This window comes from Hemicordylus capensis, chromosome 3 (assembly GCF_027244095.1).
Source record: "Hemicordylus capensis ecotype Gifberg chromosome 3, rHemCap1.1.pri, whole genome shotgun sequence".
Taxonomy (NCBI): Eukaryota; Metazoa; Chordata; class Lepidosauria; order Squamata; family Cordylidae; genus Hemicordylus; species Hemicordylus capensis.
In genome coordinates, this window is record NC_069659.1 from 111,062,378 (window position 1) to 111,090,117 (window position 27,740).

Sequence of the window (27,740 nt, forward strand, 5' to 3'; positions counted from 1 at the left end):
GCAACTAAGTATTGCAAACAAGCCCTTCCAGAGCATAGTGACGCTCATACACATCATATAAATAATAAAAAATATTATAGTTGATACATTTCAGTTCTGAACATTGTTAAGTGTCTCTAACACGTCTCACTGTTTTTTGTTTTATACCCAGTTTTATTTTTAAGGGGTTGCTGCGGCTCGTTCAGTTCCAGGTTTTTCACCATCCCATGGTAGCGGGAGCGGAGATGGAGGAAACGTAGTTTTTTTCGTGCAAAGCAAACTCCTTTGGAAAAGTACAGGCGGGTAGTGGCAATGAACACCACCCCTCTTTGTTGAATGGAAAAGCCCGAATTGCAGGCGCAACATAACCATTGGGAGGAACCACTTTGTAGAAAAGGGGTAAGCCAAAGTAACTAGAACATTACGTATAACGTGGACAAAAAAAGCAGTAAGCCGGATGAAGACGTTGACAGCCTGGGCTAGCCTAAAGAGCCGAATTCCTGTTCCAGGCGTGGCTCTGGGCAGGCGGCTGCGGCGGCATTCGTCAGTTAGGCAAAGCGGGAACACAGCTGCGGCTCCGCCGCAGAGGGCTGCAAAGCGGGTTTTCCAGGTGCCAGAAGAAGGCATTTTGCAGACTCTGCAAGGAGCAAAATGTTGGGCCTCAGGTAAGGCAATCCCCGGCTCGCTTGCTGCGCTTCTCTTCAGTCTGCTTTTGCTACAAGCCAGCTTGGCAGAGGCGCAACGAAAGCAGGGCATGGAAGAGAGTTACACGCGCAAACACGCAAGCATAAGCTTCCAGGGCCGAGTGCCACTGGGGAACCGCCGGCTGAGCTGACTTGGGAGAGAGCAGCAGATGCGAAAGTGGCTCTTGCTAGCCGAAAGACAAGCAGAGCAGAGAGCAAGGCCCGCCCATCTCTTCTCCCCGCCTCGAAAGGGAGCCCTTCTTCCGCCTGCGTGCTGTCACGGGGAGAGGTTTTTGGAGTCAAGTATTCCTGTCCGCGCTACGTCTTATGTTGACGACCTTATTGTCTCTAGGAAACAGAGGCCGGGCGCTATACTTATATACGTCTAGTGTGCACAGAGGTGCACTTAGATAATTTCGGAGCCTGGACGGAAAGGCCGTTAGAGCCGCCCCCCACCCCCCAAGTTAAGCATTATCCCCCTACACACACACACACACACACACACAGAGTGACAAAAAGTATTTTTTTTATCACGTGGGTTCTTGTAGGCACAAACAGCAACTGAACTCACAATAATGTAATAATATAAAACATGTATATTTATGCAAATATGCATTAGCAGAAACGTTTCAACACTCAACATATTTCCATCCCACATATTTATTTTCCTTACTCTCCCCTCTGTCTTTAAAGTACCCAGCAGAGGTCAAAATCACACCCGGCCACCCAGCGCAGTACTGGCCAGACGACCACACCACCCAGGACAGACTAAAGAGGATTTGGGGGCCCCTAGAGGACGTGGAGACCCTGGACTTTGGCCCCAAAGTCCAGGGGCAAGAGCATCACTGAGTGTGCATACAGTCTGTGTACAATGCGCATGACTGCATTATGCAGAAATACAGTTATTCAAACAATATGTTCAAAGTGAGTACAGTCAACATTTTTGAGAAAATGTGTGTGTGGGCCGATTTTGACTATTCGGATTGAACCATGGGTCTGCAAACTGGTTCAGTTGAACTGGTGAGGGTGGCACCAGGGGTGGCTAGAGGCACCTTTAAAAGTAATGTAGTAGGTCCTTATGAGTAGTAGCGTTGCTCCAGGCAGCTTTCAGGTCCTGCAGCACTCCCCCCCCCACAACCCGTGCGGCAGTGGCTTGGTCTCCACACATGCTGCTGTACTTGCCACTGCTCCAGGCAGCTTACAGGTGCCGCAGTGCTCCCCCTAGCAGCCTGCATGGCAGCGGCACAGCTCAGACACTTACTGACACTTTCCCACTCTGTTTTGCTTGGTTGTATTTCCATGATTGCTCTTGCTTTTGTTTTGGAGCAGCAGTACTGCCATTAAGGACCGACTAAATTACTTCTAAAGGTGCGTCTCACTGCCGCCGCCCCCCCCCCCCCGTGCCATCCTCACTGGCCCTTGAACTGCTGAATTAGTTCTCACCGATCTCGGAACGGCCCTTCCTGGCCTAATTGCTTTGTTAGCATCAAGTGTTATCTCTCTTGTGAGAGGGGAGTTTTGATTTCATTCCAAAGCCGAAATGACCTTGAATGCCAGACACTCGCAGTAGCTAGTTCTGGAGTCTGCTTAGCTGGGGCCCCCTCATAGAAAGAGGGAGTGTGAATCTAATCCTCTTTCCAATTTGTAGTGCTTGTAGCCAGATCTGGGGGTGACCAGTCCACAGCTAACTAAGCAACTTGTCCCCATGTATAACATAGACTAGGAGCTCACTTTATGGAACAGCTTCTGAGCATACCAAAAGTGCAATCTCCAAGCCTGGAGATGCAGTTGCAACCAGGGAGGCTTCTGGGAGTGGGCAGAATAAAATCAGCTGGTAACAATCCCCAAAACAAGAAAATATGTTAGGGACTCATTAGAACAATAATTTAGAACTGAAATCTTTCTTATATTATACTATTATCAACAAGGTAGAAATGGTCTGGAGACAGCCCAGAGTGCCTAGACTTGACATTTCATAAATAGCTTATTTGCCCAAAACAGTGAGATATGTTAAATGCACCGCCTCACATCTGCGGCCGGGCTGGGGCCCGCCGCCTTGCCTCCGCCGCAGCCTGGCCCGCCGCCTTGCCTCTGCTGCAGCCTGGCCCACCGCCTTGCCTCCGCAGCCGCCCGGCCAGGCAATTCTCCTGGGTGCGCCAGGACCAATCAGGTGGCCCCGCAGCCCAGCCAATCAGCTGGGCTGCTGGGATGCATGTTCTAAAGGCACATCCAGGAGAATTATATATATAGATTGACGAAATCAATTAAGAAATTATTTATGAAGTGTAAATTTCAGTTCTAAAACATTGTTCTCGAGTGTATCCAGTGCTTCCCACTACTTTTTCTGCATCCAGTTTGATTTTTAAGGGGTTGTTTCGGCCTGTTCCATTCTGGCTTTTAAGAGGTCATTCCAGTCTATTCCATTCCAGTTTTGGTGGGTCATGGGTTAATAATATTTTACTAATGCATAACTTCATTCCTAAACTATTGTCTGCATGCGTATTTAACACATCCTACTGTGTTTTGTTTTTTGTTTTGGCAAAGAAATATTTATGAAATGTCAGTTTTGGTCCACTCTGGGCCATTTCTGGCTGTGAAGGAGCTGATAAAAGTATACTGTTGTTGTTTTCAAGTGTCTCTTAATAAATCCTACTGTTTCTGGGATCCAGTTTGATTTGTAAAGGGTGATTCTGAACCATTCCATTCCAGCTTTTACACTGTTACCCTACAATATAATGTTTTAATAATTTTTGTCTCTGATTTCCAGAGGGGTAGGCTTGTTTTATCAAACAAGAAGTCTGTTGTAGCAAAAACAACAAGTTAGTCATGTGGCACCTTAAATGCTAACCAAGATTAAGCTCAGTGTCGTTGTATTATGCACATTTCCTGATCAATTTGAATTAAATTACACTGCACTAATTTCAGGCTGTACTTCAAAGCACCCATGCTTGGAAGTAAGAGCCACTGAAGCTAGTAGGACTGTTTAGGAGCAGCTGACTTTATTTATACATACAACTTTGCTTATTGCTCTGTAAGCATTGGGTAGTATTAGGATTGTTGAAGTATGCATTTGAAAGTGAAATATTTCTCAGCAATTGCTTATCTAATTTGTATTCCTAACACAGTATTGATAGATTTATTGTGTCCCACAACATCATACTGTTTGGCAGGTATTGAGAATATATTCTGCAAACCATAGCAGTAAGCCCAATGATTTTATCTAGGGAGTGACCACCTACTAGCCTATTATTATTATTATTATTATTATTATTATTATTATTATTATTATTATTAACATTTTCTATCCCACTCTTCCTCCAAGGAGCCCAGAACAGTGTACTACATACTTATTCTCCTCACAACAACCCTGTGAAGTAGGTTAGGCTGAGAGAGAAGTGACTTGCCCAGAGTCACTCAGCAAGTATCACAGCTGAATGGGGATTTGAACTTGGGTCTCCCTGGTCCTAGTCCAGCGCTCTAACCACTACACCATGATGGCACTTAGACATATGAACATCTGTGAGATGGGGTAGGGTAGGGCCGAGAGAGTGGATCATATATGGGTTATCTTTTTAACGAAAGGCGGTATATAAATGCAAAAATAAATAAAAAATAAAAATATATACCTGCCCCCACCTTCATTTTATGATCTGAAAGTGTCCCTGTACATTGCCTTTTCAGGCATATGAAACTGTGAGTGGGGGGATCACAAAGAAGCCACATTTATGCATTAATTATAAAGGCTCAAAAGGCCCCGGATGTACACCTGTACTCTCACCTTGCATTTGGGAGCACTGTTTAGGGTCCTAGTCATGTGGAGAGAGCCTTGCATGCATACAGTTGTACATTTGGGGCTCGTCTAGGCATTATCACAAACACAGAGAGGTTAGATGTGCGTAATCATATGATGCCTGAAAAATTCAGATGTACCTATGTTCTATTTAAATAAAGGGAAATGAGATTCTCTAAATTTTTATGTGTTATATCTTTGGTTCATAGTAGTTAGTAAACCCATCACAGTGCAGCAAAACATGAAATAAATGATATTTCTCTTTGGAGTCAGCTTGGTCACAAGACCCGTTTTGCTCTAATGTTTTTTGCATTGAACACATTGAGGCTAGTCACCCACGTGTGCAAAACCGGGCTAAGGGAGCCCAGCCCGATTTTGCATGTGCATGTGAACCGCTGGAATTGGGCAGATCCCGACGGCTCCATGGCAGTAAACCCACCTAAAGAGACACCCTGTAAAACGAGCGCTCCCTTGACCTCATTTTTGGGATCGCGGCTTGCAGCTGCGACCACCATACTGCGTGGAGCCCAGGGAGGGGAGGGGGTAGCATTACCTCTAAGAGGGAATTCCAGATATTGTTGACTACAGCTCCCAGCATCTCCAGCTGTGATGGCCTTTGGCTGGGAATTATGGGAGTTGCTGTCAACAACATCCGGGATTCCCTGTTAGAGGGAACACTGGGAAGGGGCATCCCTATGAAGCACTGTGCACTCATGCGGTGCATCATGGTACTTCCGGGGGCCGGGACGGCAATTCTTGGCCCCCGACCCTCCCTACTGCCTCAGCACATGGGTAATTGCCCAGCAAAACCGCTACGGTTGTCTGTGGGGAAGGTAAGCTTAACTCTCCTTCCCCGTAGATCGCCCTCTAGCCCTTCTCATGAATCGTGAGAAGAGGCTCATTATGTTAGAATACTCATTAAGTTTTGATTCTGCTGTTTCTGTAGATTCTCTCTCTGCAGATAGTTTGACAGGTTCATCAAATGGAAACACCCCCACCCCCCCATTTATAATGCTTGTATGGAATCCGTCACACTACCACATTTATTTTATTTTATTTTAACATTTATATTCCGCTCTTCCTCCAAGGAGTCCAGTGTTGAACATAGTTAAGTTTCTCCTCACAACAACCCTGTGAAGTAGGTTAGGCTGAGAGAGAAGTGACTGGCCCAGAGTCACCCAGCAAGTCTCATGGCTGAATGGGAATTTGAACTCGGGTCTCCCCGGTCCTAGTCCAGCACTTTAACCACTACACCATGCTGGCTCCTAATGTGGGAACACATCACAGTGCTTAAATATTACTTTTGTTTTGGAAGGATGAGGCTCCCCAACATAGTGGATAAGCTTTGAGTCACTGTCCCCATTTATACATAATTCTGAAACTATTCTTCTTATGGTACAGGTTGTGTCCATTAAGCAAGGCCAGGCCTGTCCTGACTAGGATGCTGACTTCCACCACCAGTGGCTCCCAGTCTTCTCCAGATATGGAAGAAGGTAATGTAACTGGGCTGTAGATGGTAAACTGGTGGGATTAGAAAGGTTTATCTTTTCTTTTAATGACATGCATGAAGAAGGACTAATATAGGAATGAAAGCTCTATTGGGTTTAGTGGTTATATTTCAGCTCATATCATATCATATCTGTAGAACTGTGAAGAAAAAAATGCTGGGTTTTTTTTGCTTTTGTATGCTGAGGACAGGCCACCTAATGGTGCAGCGGGGAAGCAACCTGCCTAGAGAGCGGGAGGCTGTTGGTTCGAATACCCACTGGTGTGTTTCCCAGAATATGGGAAACTCTTATATCGGGCAGCAGCAGTATAGGAAGGTGCTGAAAGGCATTATCTCATACTGTGCAGGACAAGGCAATGGTAAACCACTCCTGTATTCTACCAAGAAAACCACATGGCTCTGTGGTCACCAGGAGTCAGCACTGACTCGATGGCATAATCTTTCCTTTCTATACTGAAGACAATTAGTTTGGGGTAATTTTGCAGAGTCTACAAGGCCTTTCCTTCCAACAGAGTATAGATATAGACAGAAGATCATTTAAATATGGGGATATGTTGAGTTTAAGGAGAAGGTAGATGAAGGTAAACACAGCTATGGAAATTCAGTATCCTGCAGTACTATTTATGTTCAGGAGGGGAGGACTATATTAACTCTGTCATAGAGATAGATTATTAACAGTACAACGGATACATGATGTTCATTTGTACATGCACTTCAATGTACATGCACATGTGCTTGTGACTGAGTGCAGAATGAACAGGAAAACAATAAAATAATGGTTTAAAACATTTTTTACAGTGATAATCTAAACTGCTTTTTCTACTTCACAGGGCATTCACCCATTCATGTGAATAATGGTGTGTTGTGGTAACCTGTTTGCATTTTAATATGGCTATATATATCCTTCTGTCTGGCTTCTATCTGTTGTTGTTGGATGGTTTATTTAAAAACAACAACACTTTAACATTTTCTGGCCACTATTCTAAGTCATTGACTGCTAAGTAAGTAAAGCATGTCATATTAATCAAAATATCATGCCTCTGTGCTTGCAACTTTATACTTACAAGAAAACAGAAGATTGGTACAGAAGACTTGTGTATATATTACAGTTGAAGTGAGATGCCTATAGCTGAGATCAGTATGTGAAATCTAGCTCTCACTGTTTAGCCAGTGATGCTTGTTATTGATGATCCACCAGTCATTGACGATCCGACATTTGTCTTTCTTTCTTTCTTTCTTTCTTTCTTTCTTTCTTTCTTTCTTTCTTTCTTTCTTTCTTTCAGACGGCTAACGCTGTGGGGTTGGTCTGGGAGGGTCTAATGAATCCAACAGATCACCTCCAGATCAATAGTTACAGGTAAGCAACCTGTTTATCTGGATAGTGATCTGTTGGCTCATTAGAATAATGGGTAATTAGTTAGCTTTCCTCACGGTGGTGGGAGCAGCGGCCATCCTGCTATGTTAACACCCTTTTTAAAACTGCCCTCCCAAACTCCGCTTGCCTAGTCATGCGCAGGTCTATGGCGTAGTGCTTGATAAATGGCTGTTGAGAGGACCACGTGGCAGCCATGCGGATGTCCTCCATCTTTACTCCTGACAAGTGTGCAGCCGAGGTGGAATACGCTCTCGTCGAGTGCGCACGAATAGTCTTTGGTGGAAGTGCACCAGGATCTATCCAGATCCTCATGTTACTAAGCCCTGTGTTGGGCTTTGCCTCATTTGACTCAGTCCCTGACTCTTTTTTCAACTCTCTATGTCCATCACCCAACATTTCCTAAAGTGTCTGCTTCAGCCCATTGCCTAGTTTATCCCATTTCTTTTAGCCGCCATGTCTCTTTTTCAGCCTCCAAGCACTGCTCTTTTCCTCCCCAGCCTAGCATGCAACCACTCCTGTATCCTTTAGTGCTGTGTGGAATCACCCTTCTTGTCAAGTTTGCCTGTTCTGCTCTTTTCCTCACAACTTCTTCTCTTCTGCCTGTTCTTCTTCCTGCTTCATAGTCCACTGCTAACTTTGCATCCTTCCTTCAGCCACTTCATCTATGAGCTTTTTGCCTCTAAGCTTCTCTACATCCACTGGTATCTCTTCCTAGTCCTTAGCCTGCTCCTGCAAATGACTCCTGTTTCTGCCTGTGAGAGATTTCAGCCCCAGCTGATAGCTTTTCTTCCCTTCACAGAATCTAGATTGCAAACAACTATGTTTTATGAGAGTTGGCATGTTGATGAACTAGCTCAGTCAGTTCCTCTTGGAGGTTCAATGCAACAAGATCAATACAATATAGATGATGTCCTTATTTACCCAAGCAAAGTTTTAATACAATTTTTCTTGTGCAATGACTATATAGAACATGGCCACAACTTGTTACAACTTGTTCAGGATAGTTTCAGATGCAAGGCAGCCCACACACAGTTGTCTCAGGGACCATGGAGCACCTGGCCTGGCAGCACATGCTTGGTGGTACTGCTTGTGTCAACCTGCTGCTCTGCATGGTGGTATGTTTACAGCCTATTTCAGTGATACTGTTGGATTAAAATGTCTCCAAGGCAATTGTGTGATGACTGTTGTCATGTGAACTGATCTTTAGTGAAGCACTTATTGATCTGAACGTTTTCAATGTTTGTGGAATTTGGATGCCTGAAAGAGGCCAGTGTGGAAGTACCATCTTATGTGCATCAGAAGAAGTAGCCAGCCTTGTTTAAAAAACAAAGACAAACTGTTCATAGCCTTTATCATCCACTAGAATCAGTCATTAAGAGACTCTTTTAAAAGCACTTTTCATGCTGTTTCATGTGCAATGAAAGCAGATGCATGGATGATCAACAGTAGCTGACATCCTGATGAAGTGCTTGCAAGAGGAGATTGTGCTAGTGCAAATCTGTTTGCTAGTTGCTTGCCCTAAGTCTGGAGCTAGATAGACAACTTGTCAGACTCGATGTAAGGCAGCTTCTGATGGATTCCTCCTTGCTTTTTGCATGGAATGGACGTAGCTCTCGTATCAGTCAAAGCTGGTAGAAAGCATTCCTGGCCATAGCCTCCACCTGAGATACCAGGGTGAGGCCTGGGTCCGGGAGTACTCCCAAGCCGCATACCTGTTCCTTCCAGGGAAGTGTAACCCCATCCAGCACAGAAAGATCTAACTCATCCCTCAAGTTCTGAACCCTTACAGTGAGCACCTCTATCTTGCTTGGATTCAGTTTCAATTTGTTATCCCTGGATGAGCATTGTCATCCAGCCCATTACTGCCTGTAGGCAGGCATTTAGGGAATGAATGCCATTTCCTGATGATGAAGATGACAAGGAGAAATAGACTTGGGTGTCATCAGCTTACTGATAACACCCTGCACCAAATCTCCTGATGCAGTGTTTACTGATAAATGCATTTAAGTCATTGCTGGGTCTGTGAGTCGAACTTGGTTGACTTCGTTGAATCAAATGATCTGGTTTATTTTTCCTAAGTTATCCGGTTTATATGTAACCCTTTTTATTGATTTGTGATGTGTATGTGGTATATTAGATAGATTATACTGATTGTAGTCTCACATAGTTATTGTCAACCTTGGATAAGGTTGCACCTCCCCAACTCCCCGCTGCCTCGCTTGTATCAAAAGACTTATCCAATTTATTCTATTTCAGCCTGAATGAGCATCATGATGCCAGTGTGCATTTGGATTCATGTTATTGTTTGTTGTTTTTTTCTATAATACCATCCACATACATGGCACTTTAGAAAGAATGAGAGGACAGGTCCTCTGCCCTGAGTGGCTCACAATCTAGATAGCAACACATGGAAAACATGAGTGGAAGGAGATAGAAATGGAGGCAGGAGTAAGCAGGGGGAAGAATTTGTGAATGTTTCAGTTATGCATACTTGAACATTGTTATAGTGGGAAATGAGGGCTAAGGAGTTGTGCCAAACGCTTCATAGAAAAGGTGTGTTTTAAGAGTTATTTGAAGGAGGTACGAGGGGAGGCATTACTCAGATGATGTTCTGAGATTCCAAGAATTAGGATGTAGTGACCCAACTTGTGCCCACTCTTGCAGCTCACAGTGCATCATGGGATTATTTATTGCTGGGCACACAGAAACCTGCTTCCATCCAGGGATCTCCCTCATGTCAGGGAAAATGAAATTAGAAATGTATTGATGTCTGTGTGACTTGATCTGAACGTTTATTTTGGAATGTGGTAGGTATTTTACTTCATAAAAAAGCCACAAGAATCAGTGGCTCTTTGAACTTAGATATATAAACTATATCACAGTCTTTGACCAGTACAGAAACATGAGGAAAAGAACACTTTGTCACACCCATGCAATCATATAGCAGCAATATATCGAACTTTTTTGGGGGTCAAAAATGTATATCAACTAAAAGGTATAAATCCATTTTTAAAAAATCATCTTTAAAAAACAAGAGTGTAAGTCATTATTGAATTGGTCACATTCTCATCCATACATCAAGATGTGTCCACTAGAATAGGAATGAACTTGACCAGCTGTTGGTTTCCACTTCTTTGCATGGCTTTACTAACTCTTCTGCTTCTTGGGAGGGCAGCTGCTCCCTTATAATTACACCCATCAGGTCTTTCTGACTGACTTTTGTTTTGTTTCAGTGCGAAGTAGATTGAGGGCTATAGTGGGAGCATCTACGAATTGGAGGTAGGGTGCATACAAATCCTTCCTTCCTTCCAACTTTTCTACAATATTTGTCATACACCAAAGAACATCCCTTCCCTCCCCACACTTAGATTCTCTCTCCCCTGTTGATATAATGGCGATGCAATACACATGATGGATCTGCTACAAAACTTCTCTCCAGACCCTTTTTTATTGCATGTTAAAACTTTCTATGTTTAACTTACCCCCACCCCCTTTTTATGTTTTAACTAATGCAATTAAAAAGGTCTGGAGAGAAGTTTTATATATATGAAGGATGAAAAAGAATATTTTAGTATAGCCCAGATAAATTTAACCAGTTCTGTCATGGTCATGGCTGAACTTAGATGTGAACCAGTGACTTTCTGCTTTGGGAAAGCCACTTTTGGAAGGGCAGTATATAAATTGAATGAATGAATGAATAAATAAATAAATAAATAAATTGTGTTGGCCAAAATCGGGATACCGAGGGGGGCGCACCTAGGGGCAGGACTTGCACTGACTGTTTTAGGTGGCAGCCGCAGGCACACTTACACCCACCCCCAGGTCCAGGTGGTGGCTGATGGCTGCTGCTGCGTGGTGGCAGAAGACCAGGGACGGCTACAGGAGCTCCTCCCACATCCCCAACTAGATGAAGTTGGCAGGCACGCAGGCTGCTGCTTAGGGTGGGCGCGCTGAAGACACTGCAGGAGGGGCTTGGGAGAAGGCGGCGAAGGAGTCACCTATCTGACCTGTCTCCCTCCCCGAATGAGGTGATCTGGGCCGATTTCAGGCTGAAATTGGCCCGGATCACCTCATTTGGGGGAGAAAGGCGAGTATTGACTCCTTTGCCACCTTCTCCCAAGCCCTGCCTGAAGCGCCTTCAGCGCACCTTTCAGTGCGCCCGCCCCAAGCAGCAGTCTGCGTGCCTGCCAGCTTCACCTAGTTGGGGAGGTGGAAGGAGCTTTTTCTGCTGTCCCTGCTCTGCCACTGCACAGTGGCGGCTTTAAAAGTAAAAAAAAAAAAAAAAAAAGGGATGAGCATTTCCCCACTGGAAGTAGGGACATTCTGCACAGTGCAGGACAGTTGGCAACCCTAGGTTTGGATAACTTCATGGAGGAGAAATCTATCAATGGTTACTAGTCTGAGGGCTATAGTCCACCTCCAGCCTTGGAGGCCTCTCTGAATACCAGTTGCAGGGGAGTAACAGCAGGAGAGAGGGCATGCCCTCAACTCCTGCCTGTAGGCTTCCAGTGGCATCTGTTGGGCCACTGTGTGAAACAGGATGCTGGAGTAGATGGGCCTTGGGCCTGATCCAGCAGGGCTGTTCTTATGTTCTTATGTTGTGTTCTTAAAGGGTTTTAAGATAACTTTACTTGTGAGACAAAGGCACTCAGACATCAGTGCAGAACTTGCTGATTGATACACAAAGGAATAGGAAGGAGGATAGAAACTCCTAGCTAGCTCAACAAATACAGAGAAAACTAAAGTTTTCCCCTCTGGCTTCATAGTAGATTACATGCAAACTATACAGCAAGCTAGACTGCAGCTGTTGCATATTTCATGATCTTAATCATCATGCTATGACAGCTATGCACTAGTCTGTTTTGGACCTCATTTTGTGACTTGTATTCTGATTACTTTTTTCCATTTGGAATAATTTAATTTCTCCTCTCCCCCCCACCCTGCCCCCGGCCCACAGTGACCATATGCAAGCGCTGAATGAAAGAAAAGCTTTACATACACTCCTGGTTAAAGATCAAGCTGACCTGCCCCCTAGAAAAATGAAAGACAGCTATACAGAAGTTATCCTACCTTTAGGAAGTCAGCCTGAGATAAGAGAAAAATATCTGAATGTACACAACTCTGTCAGGTAAAAGCAACAGTTTGTTTGTGGGTTTTTTAAAAAGTTTTTTTTTTTTAAAGAATGGACAGTTGCCTTTTTGGTGGCCTAACATTCATGCAGTGTTATTGTGTAATATTTTAATTTTAATAGATTTGGCCGAATTCTTGAAGATCTTGACAGCTTAGGAGGTAAGTGCTATCCCATTTCATTTATCTGGTGCTCTGATTAATTGGATAATTAGAGATATGACTACAGTGACTGTAGAAAGGCAGGATATAAGCTACTGTAATAATTAAATAAATCATTTAGTATTAGGAACAAGCAAAAGTTCTTTAGAATATTTAGCTCAAAATGTTTTGCAGAGGCAGAATGTGAGACTGAAGTCATGTCCCTAGTCCTCCCAATAAATTTATGGCTGAATAGCTATTTGTCCCACAGGTACAAATCTGGCATTTTGCCTACTGGACCGTTGAGGGCCATACTACTTATTACATTAATAATGGGCTCTGCCCAGACATGCTTCATTTTCCTGAGCTAAATAGCAGCCATGGGGGGGCCCTGGTCCAAATCAAATCAGTGTGAGTATGTGATTTAATATCTGGTACCTGTATGTTTCTTTCTAGATCCCCCTTATGGCTGCTGTTTACTCCAGAATGGAGGGACATTGATGCCATTGGGAACTTCTCTTCTGGGGCAAATAGCCATGGTATGTGTGTGATTTAGATTGGGACTGTGTGAGGCAGAGCTAACGCCCCCACCCATCCAGATAGGACCCCCCAAGCCCCCACCTGCAGCTGCTACTTAACTCAGAAGAACTGAGCGTGTTGTTGATATTCGGCTTTAAGATGTGAAAATTGTAACTACTGCATCCTTACTAAATACGGCCGCTTATAGAGGACAAAATGACTCTGTTTGCATGGGCAGCTTGTGTGAAGTGTAGGGATTGAGGCAGATCCTGGCGCTGCCCTGCCGGATAGCCGGGGAATTTATCCTGGGCTTTTACCTGGGTTAATGGGCATGAGTGTGCCCTTTTACCCAGGTCCCTGGTTGTGTGAATGCTTGGGCTGCACACAGTCTGAGCATACACAGAGCCAGGTGCCTAGAGTGTCTGATTCACAGAGGAATCCACCAATGCACCGCGCTTATTGTGTGGTGCATTGTGGGATATCTGGAGGCCAAGATGCATTTCCCTGGCCTGCAGAATACTGCACGGCTTGTGGTATCACCAGTTGTGTGGGCATGCAAGCCACGCAGCTACGATCATCTGGCGGGAAGGTAGGTGCTCTCCTGCCTTTCCTTCCTGCGCACCTTCCCTGCCCAGCAGAAGGTTGTGTGAATGACCTTAATTGGTTATGATCTGCCCCTAAGCAGAGTGAAGGATGATGGGACAGGGGCCTCCTACTGCCCTGTAGTTTCACAGTGATCTGCATATTTTCCATCCTTCATCTCTCTGAGAACAGACATTATGTTAATTGGTTTGAAAGAGGGAAGTGGAGAAGGCTACTGTTTTAATAATTCAGAATCAGAATTCCTTTTACTCTGTTAGTAATGCTGCTGTCGTTTGCTGCCAAATAAGTTTGCTTATAGAAAGAGAAATATTTATTTATTTATTTATTTATTTATTTATTTATTTTTACATTTTTATACCGCCTCTCGTTAAAAGAAAACCCCAAGGCGGTTTACAAAAATTAAAAACATACAGTAAAAAACAGTAAAAACATCAAGCTAAAAACAGGCATAAAAACAAGACAACAGATAAAACCACACAAGAACAGCAGTAAAAGACAATTATGTAAAAGCCTGGGTAAAAAGCCAAGTCTTTAAAAGCTTTCTAAAAGCTGTGATGGAGTCTGAGGAACGAATGGCCACTGGGAGAGCATTCCAGAGTCTAGGGGCAGCAACAGAGAAGGCCCTGTCCCGAGTGCACGACAGCCGGGCCTCCCTCATTGTCGGCACCCGGAGCAGGGCCCCCTCAGATGTCCTAGTCAAGCGGGCAGCAACCTTTGGGAGCAGGCGGTCCCTCAAATACCCCGGGCCCAAACCGTTTAGGGCTTTAAAGGTCAAAACCAGCACCTTGAATTGGACCCGGAAACGAACCGGCAGCCAGTGCAGCTCTTTCAAAATGGGGGTGATATGTTCCCAACGGGCAGCTCCGGATAGAACCCTCGCTGCCGCATTTTGCACTAGCTGTAGTTTCCGGATATTCTTCAAGGGCAGCCCCACATAGAGCGCGTTATAGTAATCCAGCCGCGACGTGACTAAGGCGTGGGTAACCGTGGCCAGATCTGCCTTCTCGAGAAAGGGACGCAACTGGTGCACCAGCCGAAGCCGTGCAAAGGCACCCCTGGCCACCGCCTCCACCTGAGCCTCCAAAAGCAGAGCCGGGTCCAGTAGTGCCCCTAAGCTGCGTACTTGCTCCTTCAAGGGGAGTGCAACCCCATCCAGAACCGGTAAAATCTCCTCATCCCGATTGGCTCTCCTACTGACCAACAGTACCTCCGTCTTATCCGGATTCAATTTCAGTTTGTTAGCCCACATCCAACCCATCACGGCCTCCAGCCCCCGATTCAGGACATCCACCGCCTCCCTAGGATCAGATGACAAGGAGAGATAAAGCTGAGTGTCATCTGCATATTGCTGACAACTCAGTCCAAATCCCCGGATGACATCTCCCAGCGGCTTCATGTAGATGTTTGACTCCGCCAAAACTCTGGAGTCCAGGTCAGCACGGATGCAAGCAACTTTATCTGAAAAGCGACAGGCAAACCGAACACAAAGAGCCATAGAGGACTCCTCCCCCATTGTCCGGGGGGATGTGTGGAGCAATGTTTTCACCACACGAAACAGCTCTGTTTGCCTGCACTGAGCAGACGCAATGGAGAAAAAACGTTTCTTCGCTGCCCCCCCCGCCACAGCGTAGTCCCTAAAATGGGCTCTAGCCCGTGTTCGATCGGATTCGTGACGACTCTTCCTCCAGCGTCGCTCCAGCCATCGTCCGAGTTGCTTCATCGCCCTAAGCTCCAAGGAAAACCAAGGAGCAGAACGGGCTCCACCAAGCCGGAGAGGGCGCTTGGGGGCAACCGTGTCAACAGCCCGGGCCACCTCTCCATTCCAGAGATCAACCAAGGCCTCGACAGGGTCACCAGCTCTGGACACTGGAAACTCCCCGAGGGCCGTCTGAGATCCAAGCGGATCCATAAGCCTCCAGGGGCGGACCATCTTAATCGGCCCACCACCCCTGCAGAGGGCAGACGGAGCAGTCAAACTAAACCCCACCAGGTGATGATCTGTCCATGACAAGGGAGTGATCTCAAATTCCCCCACCTCCAGATCATTTATTTCCCGGTTGGCAAAAACCAGATCCAGAGTGTGTCCCGCCATGTGGGTAGGGCCCGATACCAATTGAGACAGGCCCATGGTTGCCATGGAGGCCATGAAATCCTGAGCCGCACCCACTAGGGGGGCCTCGGCGTGGACATTGAAATCCCCCCAAACAATAAGCCTGGGGGAACCCAAAGCCACCTCCGAGACCACCCCCGCCAGCTCAGGTAGGGAGACTGAAGTGCAGCGGGGTGGTCGGTACACCAACAGAATCCCCAGCCTATCTCGGAGGCCCACCCTCAAGGACAAACACTCAAAATTCTGAGATTGCCTGATTGGGCACCTGGAAATGGGGAGGGTCTCTCGAAAGATGACTGCAACGCCTCCTCCCCGACCCTCGAGGTGGGGCTGCTGCACGATCTGGAAACCTGGAGGACAAAGCTGAGAGAGACAAACCCCGCCCAGCGCATCCAACCAGGTCTCTGTCACGCATACCAGGTCAGCAAGCTCATTCACAATCAGATCGTGGATAAGAGATGTTTTTGCATTAACTGACCTGGCATTCAGCAGCAGCACCCTAATCCTCGAGGGAGTGTTCTCAGAGCTCCCTAGAGTCAGAGGGTTGGGAGAGGGGCCGGAAAAAGGAACAGGCCTCAATTGCCTGGACCGATTTCCCCAGTAACGGCCTGCCCAACTCCCACCGCCATACCTCCCTCTGCCCGCTACCCGTGATATTGCCGCCCCCACTCCAGACCCACTTTTTCGCTCTCCCAGACACATCTCCCCAGACTAACCCACCACAGCTTCTTGGCTTAATTTAAATACCAGGACCAGGCTTATACGATCTCTGCTGATATCTTAATTGAAGGAAGACAGATCTTCAAGGCAGACGAAAAAGGTCTTCAGGCCCCAGGCATCTCGCCCCACGGCTGAGAGCCAGACGGACAAGAGCTCTTGTGCTCTCACCCTTCGGCTCGCGCCAAGAGGCTCGCGCCCCTGGGCCAGCCTGCCCTTTATATTAGCAGAAGCCCCAGCTCAGCAACAGCCCAGGAGATGGTACACACCTGGAAGAGAAGTGGAGCAGAGGCAACAAACAGTCACTGCCCCACCCCAAGCTGTTCCCTGTTTCCTTCTGGTTGAGGCATAAGCATTGTGCTGCCTGCTACTCCACTTTTGTGCAGTTGGTTAAGCCTCTTTCAGTGGCCTTCCTGTGGAATGAGAAAATGTGGCAAGATCTTGGATATTTCATGGAGTACCGGACTGCTTATAATCCTGTATACATACACATCAGATCTTCCTCATGTTGGTTGCTGACATCACAAAGTAGACATGATGTCTCAAAATATCTAAGAATGACTTCAGATTTACACAGAACTGGGGCGGGTGGAGAAAATGTGAATGGTTTGGTCTCCCTTTTGTTGCACTTTGTGTGTAGTGTTTGAACTGGGAACGTGCATATCCCAGCAGTGAGCTGCAGATGTTGGTTCTGTTCATGACTCTCACCACGCGGGAAATATACAAATTCCTGCTTGGAACTTTCCACAGGAAGCACAGAAAATGTGTCACGTATGCCTCCTCCTGAACCTTTTGTGTAATGTCCTAAGTTTCCTTCAGTTCCTTAGAGAAACCAGACAAGTGCCATTGAACAGGCAAGTTCCTTTCAAGCAAGTCATTTATCCCTGTGGGGAATCTGCTTAAGCTTTTCATATGACTGACTGGACCCGTTTTAAGTACATAGATGTTTCATGAGCTTTCCTTGTTTTTGTGGCTCTTTAAGTACTCTTCTTTGAACAATACACATGGTGATTTTTACTGCACCTCTTTAAAAATGTTTATTAATGCAGAGAATAACTAATACAATTTTTTAAAAATTTCTCTACAGTTCTCATCTGTTATACTCATGCAACACATGATGCTACTCAGAGATCTCCTCTATCAATTGTTACAGCATTGGTGGATAAAATTGGTACAGTGTTGTTTGGTTTGTTAACAAGTTAATGCCTGTTTTTGAAGGGCACCCTGATTTGAATAACAGTGGAAGAACTGGTCTTAATTTTGACCTGCATGTTCAGGAATTTGGGGAGAAGATGCTCTTCCATGTTCTTTGGATGACTCTCTTTTGCAGGTGTTAATGGTAAATCTCTGCTGCTAAAAGCAACAGCTATGCATTTAGTAGCTCCTAGGGAATCCAAAGTGGGTTGGGTGGTAGGGCATGATGGGTGCTACCTACCAGCCAAACTAGAAAAGAAATGGGCAAGGGGACAATTAATTTTTTTTAACCTTTCCCCATAGTATCCTATGGGGAAAGGTTAAAAAATTGTTAAAAATTGCCTGCTTGCCCATTTCTTTTGTGGTTTGGTTGGTAGATAGCACCCATCATGCTGTACCACACAATCCACTTTGGTGTCCCTAGGAGCTAGTACTCACAATAAAGCTGAGAAAAAGGGAAGGCCAGAGTACTAGTAATGTATGAAAAATTAGGTATTTTTATGAACTGAAAGGTGAGTGGATTTGTTACATCAAGGATTGAGAGCTGTGTTTCATTTTCACTAAATTTTGCAGGAATCATTAGAGCCACCGTTATGCAAGACCTGTTTCAGTCTCTATGAAGTATATTTACTGTTGTAAATGAAGGTGATTGCTCTTCTTAAGATTTCTCTTGAGACTTGTTCACTTTGAATTTTTCTTTACTTGATGTACAACGCCACTTATACTAATGAAGAATTCAAAAATGATTAGTGCTGCACGTTCTGGTTCTTAATATTCTATGGAAGTTTTATGGTTTTATTTAATATTATATAATTTAGTTTTTCATGCAAGTTGTATATTGGTAGTCTCATGATTGTTATAAGTATATAGTTTTTACATTTTTCATACATTATTAGTACTCTGATTTCTTCCCTTTGTCCCTATCATACCCATGATACAATGGGGTGTTTCGAGTCCTCCATCGTTCCCTATAGGCCACGCACACATTTTGCAACCCTGCCTTGAAAAACACGGCAAACATACAGTAAAAGGGAATCTGCCCCTCCCAACACAGAACACACATTTCAAACCTATTCTAAAAATGGCCAAAAAAGAATCACTGACCGAGAATCCACTGCCAGCCACAGTGCTTGCACTTCAGTAACATCATTGGCACAAGTTTCTCTCTCTCACACAATTATTACTCCTTACATCTCTAGCATTGCAACAGCTGCCAAAGCAGCACCCTTAGCAGCAAGCATAGCCATACGCTGAACTAGAGCAACTTCAGCCACATTATTGACTGAGTACACCTTGCAATGAATGCAGATTGCAAAGCAGACTAGAGCAGTGAGTGAAACACAAATTAGTCCCAAGTCTAGACATGGAGCTCATCACAGAAATCACCAAGAAATGTTACACGCGCACACACAGTCCATTTCTCGACAGCACTATCTTACAAACAAAACAAACCACAACTCAAGGGAGGGAGGAAGGCATCCAAGTTCTGCCTTTGTCAATCTGAGATCCAGCAAAATCAGATGGTTATAGCATCAGTAGGTAGCACAACATTATATTCAGTGCTGAAAAAATAAAACCTCAAAATCAAACCTTCCTTTCTGTCCGTCCTTCCTCCTGTCCTGATGTATCCTCTTCTTCAAGAAAGACATAAAGGCTCGCTCTCTCTGCCTCTCAGTCCCTTTGAATACATTTTGAAATTCCCTTCAAAAGTGTTCCCCCCTCCATCCTCCCTCCCCATAGCCCATAGCACAGTTGCCCATGACAACACTTGATTTGGATGCTAACAAGCCAACCAAGAAGCAAGGAGATTGCAATCCAATTAGAAGCCAATGCCAGAACACCAATCAGAAAGGGAAAACAGCCGACCAAAATGAGACTCAAAACGTTTTGAGTTGAAATGAGGTTGTTCCATTTTGAGCTCAAAACAGGCCCTTTATTTTAAGGGCATTTTGCTTTGAGCTCAAAACACTCTAAATGGCCCGTTTCAAGCTAAAGATGTTCTGCACATCCCCAGTAGGAATGAGATGTGTGGTTGGTGGTGGTTGGTAAATGGGCATTTATTGTAACATTATGTTTGAACTATAGGTGTTAATAAAACTTTCACAACAGAATGTAGGGAACGTCCCAATTTCCTGCTTTCTTGATATTTAAAATTCATTGGAGCTGGTGCGGGAAAGGTTGGGAGATGTGCTCTTTACATTTCTTATGCTAGAGGGGAAAGGGATTAATTTCCTGAATAGGGTCTCCTGAAAGCCACTTGTCTGAACATGGCTAGATTATTATTATTATTATTTATTTACACAGTCAGACAGGTGTAATTGACTGGTTTGTTTTATCCAGACATTGAGTCCTTCCCAAGGACCTGGGATGGCTGAATTTTATTGTCAATGTTGTTGCTGTTGTTACAGATATCGTCGCAGAATATAGGCTGTTCCTACTAAAGTTGCTTTTTGTAATTGGCTGATGGTGATTTCTGTGGCCCCTGTGGTGTTGAGGTGCTCTTCAAGGTCTTTTGGAACTGCACCCAGGGCGCCAGTTACCACTGGGATTATTTTGGTCTTTTTCTGCCACAGCCTTTCAATTTCAATTTGTAGATCTTTTTATTTTGTGATTTTTTCTATTTCTTTTTCTTCTATTCTGCTATCCCCTGGTATTGCTATGTCGATTATTTTAACTTGTATTATTTATTTATTTATTTAATTTTATACCACCCTTCCAAAATGGCTCGGGGGGGGGGTGGTTTACAATTAGATGTGGCAACAATAAGCATAAGTGTGTCTTGTACATACTATTAAGCACATATTTCATATGAATGAAGACAAATTACATGTGGGGATCAACCTGTAATCCTCTCTTAGGAGTTACAGACTCCTAGGGATCCATTGTGCTTTGTTAACTCATTCCAAATGGAGTCTGTTTTATCTAACATGGCCACTGATTTGGAGGTAGTGGGAAACGTTTCAAGACCTTTTTGCTGTGTTTGAAACTAGAGCTGAAAGGTCTAGAGAACCTAGGCTTTTAATTAATAATCTTCATTTTCTGTGCTCTGATTTTTCCTCATATGTTTTTAGGTTTACAGAAGGAGGTCATTAATCCAGATTGTGATATCAAGTTCACTGGGAATGTTTCATGGGTAGGAAAGACATCTATGGAAGTGAAGATGCACATGCTTCAGGTTAGTGGCTGTTAGGGCTGTCAACAGGGATTGTCTCTCTGGAGACAAGAGCCCAGGGCTCTCCAGAAAAATCCACTTGAGATCACCTCTGTCCCTGAAGCCTCCATCTGGTGGTGGCAGAGGCACAATCGCAGTCCCTAATGTAGGTATTACTGGGCCAATGGAGAGAAATGTGCCAAAGGTCCCATGAAGCCTAGAGCTGGCCCTGGAATTGTGGTGAGTGGGGGAAAGCACCAAAAAGGGGTGGAGGAGTAAAACTGGTGGTTGTAGTTACTCAGAAAAGCACAATGTATTGGACAGGTCATGACAGAGACATCATGCTTTTTTGAGTCACCACAACCACTGGGATTTCTTGCAAGTACTCGGACGTTTTCTGTGCCACTGAGGAGGACATATGCCAAAACCCACATTCAGTCAGTCCCACATATTTTGATGCTTTGCTTTCCTCTTTGCAGCAGGCGGGGGTGGAGGAGGTTCCTGTGTTTTGGTTCTATCCAGTTTTCCCTGACAGTGAATGGCCCATACTTTGCCTATTTTTACAATTATAATGCATCCTAATATGGAAGGTTTTTCATATTAAGCAGAGTATTTATTTATCAGGATGTTAGTTACAGAAGACTCTTTAATATAAGATTATTGGAAACAGCCTAGACCTACAAACAAAGTTACACAGAGCAGAAGTAAGTGTCCATTAAAGGACTTTAATCTTCCCTATGTGAGCAACTGTTATTAGAGATGGGAGGAATTAATCTTTAAGGCAATGTGAGATCAAGGATCCAGTCTAGCAGGAACTTCTCTTATGATGATCCTGCTGAAGTATGTCATGCTGAAGTAACAACCTCCCAGATGGATAGCCATGTTAGTCTTTTTCAACAAAAGTAGCCAAAAATCTAACAAATTCATTTTTGCATAAGCTTTTGTGAACTAGAGCCCACTTCAGCAAAAGCATGATGAAAAGTAAAGTGTGCCGTCGAGTCGGTATCGACCCCTGTGCCCTGTGGTTGTCTTTGGTAGAATACAGGAGGGGTTTACCATTGCCATCTCCTGTGCAGTATGAGATGATGCCTTTCAGCATCTTCCTGTATTGCTGCTACCTGATATAGGTGTTCCCCATATTCTGGGAAATATACCAATGGGGATTCAAACCGGCAACTTCTGGCTTGGTAATTAAGTCATTTCCCCGCTGTGCCTAAGTGTGTTAGTCTTTAAGGTGCCACAATATTTTTTGTTGCTATTGTAGTAAATGGGATTTCATAGGTGCTTTTATTTTTCATGGTGATTGCATATGGTTCCCAGTAGATTGTGCCCTAAGCTCATAGTTGTTAGGGGTGTTTTGGTCTGAATTTTCAGAGTTGGTGACTCTGGTAGGATTGTTTAAATATATAAGGAGTAACATTTCAGCAGAAACTTGTTAACAGACTTACTGTATTGTTTTCCCTATTAAGCATGTAACATATAATCAATGAATATAATCAATGTGCTATGAACCACACCACCCACTGAGAACATCTGGAGAGGTTCGTCTGCAGTTGCCACCGGCTCGTCTGGTGGCTACTCAGGGACAGGGCTTCTCCATTGCTGCCCCGAGGCTTTGGAACACATTTCCTGCTGAAATAAGAGCCTCCCCTCCCCATCTCTTACAACTTTTAAAAGGGCAGTCAAGACGCATTTGTTAACCCAGGCTTTTAATTAGATACTGTTTTAATTGTGTTTTAATAGTTTTAATAGTTTTAATTTTAATTGTTGCAATGTTTTAATCTTTTTATTGGTTGTTTTTATTCTCTTGTAAACCTCCCAGAGAACTTGTGTTTTGGGTGGTATAAAATATGTTTAAAAATATGTTAAATAATTAAAATAGTAAACAGAGTTGTCTTTTTACCTCTGATGAAATGTTGGAGTGTTTGAGAGTTCTAAAACAGTATGAAGACAAAACATCAGTCTTTCTTGCATTATCATTGGAAACTGAGTAGCTTGCTAAATGTGATTTTCTCATCTGTCTTTCACCCCTAGTTACATGATGGTATTTACAGCCCAGTGTTAGATGCAACTTTTGTCATGGTGGCCCGTGATCCTGAAAACAAAAGGTAACTTTTCCAATTGGCCATTGGGGATGCTGACATCATCATCATCATCGTCATCATCATCATCATTATTATTTTTATTATTGATGGTTATGGAAGAAAGGGAGGAGAAGACTAGGTTTGTTTAAATCCTGAACCCTAGAAAAAGTAAAAAATATTCTTTGAAAGGAGTGTGATGATTTATTCAGTGGGGCTATTCACATGACCGTGCTCATGGGTGGGCAGGGGGGAAGGCAGGGTTTAACCTACCTTCCCCCACATGACCGTGCTGAACCCCTGCAATGTGCAAGCCGTGTGCCCTCATGATCAGCACTGCTGGGAGCTGTGCGGATGACTCTTCATGCTGCTCCCAGCAGCACTGATAAACAGAGGCTGGGACTTGTTGTCCTGGCCTCCGTGAAGCCCACAGTGCCCTGAGCGCAGTGCACTGGGGATTCCCACAGGAGATGGGCACTCTAGGTGCCTGTCTCTGTGTGAGCGTGAGCTGCAAGCAGCTTGCTCTGGCACACGATCTTCGGAACCAGGTTAAGGGTGCATTTGTGCTCTTAACCTTGGCTAAGAGCTGGGCTGTGGCACTGGATTTAATGCTGCAGCACTGCCAGCATCTGCTTGGATCCCGGTAGTTCTCATGGGCAACAAAGCCCAGGTTTGGCTGCTTGTGCTTGGGCTTGGCTGCTCGTGAGAACAGCCTCGGTGACCGCTATGTGACCAGTACATTTACAAGATTCTTGGCATATTTACAACAAAACAATAAAAACAACAAATAAAAAGGTTGAAGCATTATAACAATTAAAAATTTAAAATGTTAAAACTTTTAAAAACACAATTAAAGCAGTATCTAATTAAAAGCCTGGGTGAACAAATGTGTCTTGACTGCCTTTTTTAAAGTTGTAAGAGATGGGGCAACAATGGAGAAGGCCCGTCCCTGAGTAGCCACCAAACAAGCCAGTGGCAACTGCAGACAAACCTCCCCTGATGATCTCAATGGGCGGTGTGGTTCATAGCGAAGAAGATGTTCTCTTAAATACCCAGGGCCCAAGCTGTTTAGGGCTTTATAGGTTATAACCAAAACCTTGTATTTTGCCCGGAAACCTATCGGCAACCAGTGTAGATCTTTTAAGAAAGGAATGATATGGTTTCTGTAACAGAGGCGGGGAGGACTACATCTCTGCTCATAATTCGCTGTTTTCTCCAAACACAACTGCCATTCTTGAGTGGCAAAACAGTTTATAGGAGTGCGTTTGCCTTTTGTGATCTTTAGATTAAGCATATGAGAAAATATTAACCATGTCTTCCACAGTTCTTATTGTACTCTTTTTTAAAAGAGCATGCAAGAATAAGCAATGAGAAAGGGAGTGTGTGTGTGTGTGTGTAAATAAGTTATTTAAGAATTTGCCTGTTATAAATGAGTTACATAAGACCAAGTTTGAAAATGTCAGGCCTGGAAGAGTGTGAAGTGAATGTGGCTGTATGGGGAGCTGGAAAGGACTGCCTCTTGTATGGTTTCCCTAAAGGAAATTCTCAAAAGTGTGTGTGCGTGCATGTCAGGTAAGATGGATGGTATGATTCTTTTGATGCTTAAGCCCTGGATCTGAAGCAAATAGCAAAGCACTTGTCTCTTTTTAATGGCTGTTCCCAACATAATTTTCCCTGCTCAAAGTCTGAGAAGACACATTGGGAAGTAGCCATAAAATGGCTGCAATTGCTTGTCTTTGTAATGTGTGAGTGCCAGGATCTTCCCTGTAGCCCATGTGCATCAGATTCTTTTCTGACCATTTCCATGGTGCACCTGCACCTGATTTCTAGTCACTTTAATTTTATTTCTAGTACAAAAAGTTTTCAAATAATGATAGGGAAAATTAGCAGTGAAAAGCCTTTAAGATTAATAATAAATTCAAGTTTTGATTGCATAGTAAAGTGCCTTGTATGAATTCTTAGGCCGCAAAATAAACTCTAGGGCAGGGTCCCCAGATGTTGTTGGACTACAACTCCCATCATCCCCAGCCACAAAGGCCATGGCTGGGAGGTGATGTGAAATGTAGTCTCAACAACATCTAGGGACCCAAGGTTAAGTTACCGTGCTCTAGGGGTATGTGTGTGTGCATATAATAATATTATATGTTCTGTTAATCTGAAGTATGCAGAGATTTGTTACTTAACAATTACATAAACGTGTGTAGTCTACCATCTTCTACAGATTACCTCTATCTTTTTCATTTAAAATAATGCATGTTTGCTAGGTGGTGATAAGAAAATGCCTTACAGCACTCAGGTGTGCATGCATATATCTCATTTATTTCACTGGGAATTACACTTGTGTAACTGTGTGCTGGACTGGAGTTAAAATGAAGGCCTACTCACTCATGTTTTTCTTAGAGCATATGGTTCTATCTCTAGGTCAGCATTTGTGAATCCATTGATTCCAGAAGGCCCAGAGGAGGAAAAAATCTTCAAAGAAGGAGAACGTATGTAATGCATTCCCTGTGGCACAATACACAAATCTCAGTTTTTGTTCCAGTTCCTCTTCCTGCTTATAAAGTTCAAAGTTATAGGTACACTTTTTGGGTTCTGCCCATTTCTGCGCTTAAAAATGTGGCAGATGAAAACTGCTAAATAGCTAATCTGAGAATAAGAAATTAATTCTCCTTGTTGGTTTGTTGCAAACCTGTAATCCATTTATACTTTTTATCATACATCGCACTATGTTGACAGCTGAAGGGAGCACAGTAGATACTAATTTGAAATACTTTGCACTTAACCTGTAATAATTTTTGAAGAGAGGATTTTACTAATCACGGGATTATTTTGGGAAGTTGTTCTGTCTCTGGACTACAAATAATTGTGTTGGCCTTCCTTCCTTCCTTTCCTTCCTTCCTTCCTTCCTTCCTTCCTTCCCTTCTGCTTCTGGTGCAGATAAATAACAGTGAAAATGTTCTCTAACATTTAGAGACATTGAGAGAATTCCTTAAAGTGTGTCAGGGTTTTTTTATTAGCAAACCAGGATTTCTTTCTTTTTAAAAGCAGATCCCTAATGAAGGTCACTTCTGAAATCCTTCTGCACATCTGGGGTGCCTTGTCGAATGATGGTGGAAGCCACCACTGGAACAGAGTTTATGGGCCTCCAGATCCCTGAGGCATGCATGGAACTCTCTGCATATCCCTCTAGATTGGGGCCATAAAGTTGGAAGGGAACCATAGGATATCCCTCTGCCAATATAATCTCCGATATTGAAAGGTCCCTGAGGGATACGTTCATGGAACTGTAATTGGGCAAAGAGACATTTTTTAAAATGGTGATTATCTCTAGAGTTAGCAGAGGGAGAGCAACTGACCCTATTCAGGCCCAGCTCAGTGTCCCTCCTGTGATTCATGCTGGTGTCTACGTGTGTGTGTGTGTGTGTGTGTGTGTGTGTGTGTGTGTGCCTGCCTTTTGAGGACAGGGGACATCATTATTTATTTATTTGTTTGTTTGTTTGTTTGTTTATTTATTTATTTATTTATTTATTTATTTATTATCCTATGTAAACCACACTGAGAGCTTTTTCATTTAAAAGTGGTATATATAAATAATAATAGGATAAGCTCCAAATAATCATAATAATAATAGAAGAATAAGGTCCAAATAACGTGTCTCTAAATCACTTATTGCACAGCTGAACATCTATTGGTAATTAAAATGTTCCTTTTTGTATCTGAATGGTTTGTTTTGAATATGCCTTTCTGTTGTTTAAACCTGTTTATTGATTTTTATCTGTTGTCCTCTCTCCAGTGGATATTTATTTGTTTGTTTAAAAGAATATATGCCACCATTCTTCATAAATGAACCAGCCCACAGTTTTAAAATAATTAGACATTGTCAAGGCATCTCTCTCCTCTTTGTGAGAGGAAATGACATATTGTTCCACTGTAACTAATAGGCCTGTGAATGTTGGAAAGCTTCAGAATTCCATGTCAAAATTCTCAGCCCCCACCCCCACCAAGAGGCAGTGCCTCACGGAGCAAGTCCTGCAGGTAGGGGCGGGGTGGTAGGGGCTATTTAAAAGCTGCTCAGCACTGGCCTGGGGTGTTTGGGTTGCACAGTGAAGTATGGATGCTCTGGGGAGTGGGGAGAGAGTGCTGCACAGGGAGAGAGTGGGAAGCGTGTGGGGCTGCTGGGATGCCATGCATGGGGCTGGTGGTGGGAGTTCTGTTTGCTGCAGCTCCAAGCAGAACTACCATCCCCAGCCCCGTGTGCAGGAATTCACATTTTCATCTAAAACATGTGTGACGATAAGCCATTAGGTGACATACATGGATGTGTTTATTAAGTGAAGCAAAACTTATTCCTCCCGTTTCTGTGATAAAAGAAATGGACAGTTCAGCTGGCCGTGTCCTATCTCCATCTAAGCAGGTTAAAAAAGAAAGCATAGAAGAAGAAGTATCCTGGCATACTTTAAAATCCCTGGGGAGAAAAAACAAAGCCCATGAAAAATAAGAGCTACTCCATTAAGCAGGAAGAACAACACTGCTCTCTGTCACCCAGTCAGTATAGATACATGTCTGGGAGGAGTCAATAAGTTGCTCACTTCTTCACTAGTGTAAACACCCAAACCTTCTTAGGGTGGGCTGCCTCCTACTTAAAGAATCATGGCATCAGCCCATCAGCTACACTTTTCTTCAGTATTTAAATAAGATGTTTTCTCTGAGGTGGTATACTTGCGAAGACCCTAACAGTGCTCAGAGTGTGCTTGCAAATTCCT

General features: G+C 43.9%; 1 protein-coding gene across 8 annotated transcripts in view; it reads left to right on the forward strand.

The window, feature by feature from the left end:
* Positions 1-420: 420 nt before the first annotated feature.
* The window catches only part of ACOT9 (acyl-CoA thioesterase 9), a 44,340-nt gene continuing 17,020 nt past the window's right edge, over positions 421-27,740 (forward strand). For 3 of the 8 annotated variants that reach the window (XM_053309589.1, XM_053309585.1, XM_053309592.1), the window contains exons 1-11: positions 421-644; positions 1,356-1,586; positions 5,854-5,945; positions 6,790-6,816; positions 10,568-10,613; positions 12,292-12,462; positions 12,586-12,623; positions 17,639-17,722; positions 20,817-20,920; positions 22,931-23,004; positions 25,399-25,466. In XM_053309589.1, coding sequence (XP_053165564.1) covers positions 1,534-1,586; positions 5,854-5,945; positions 6,790-6,816; positions 10,568-10,613; positions 12,292-12,462; positions 12,586-12,623; positions 17,639-17,722; positions 20,817-20,920; positions 22,931-23,004; positions 25,399-25,466 — 757 coding nt within the window. In that variant the 5' untranslated portion in view covers positions 421-644; positions 1,356-1,533. Of the gene's footprint in view, positions 645-1,355; positions 1,587-5,853; positions 5,946-6,789; positions 6,817-7,242; positions 8,450-10,567; positions 10,614-12,291; positions 12,463-12,585; positions 12,624-17,638; positions 17,723-20,816; positions 20,921-22,930; positions 23,005-25,398; positions 25,467-27,740 lie in introns of those variants that run through there. The other 5 variants (XM_053309586.1, XM_053309588.1, XM_053309590.1 and 2 more) reach the window with 5 other exon arrangements.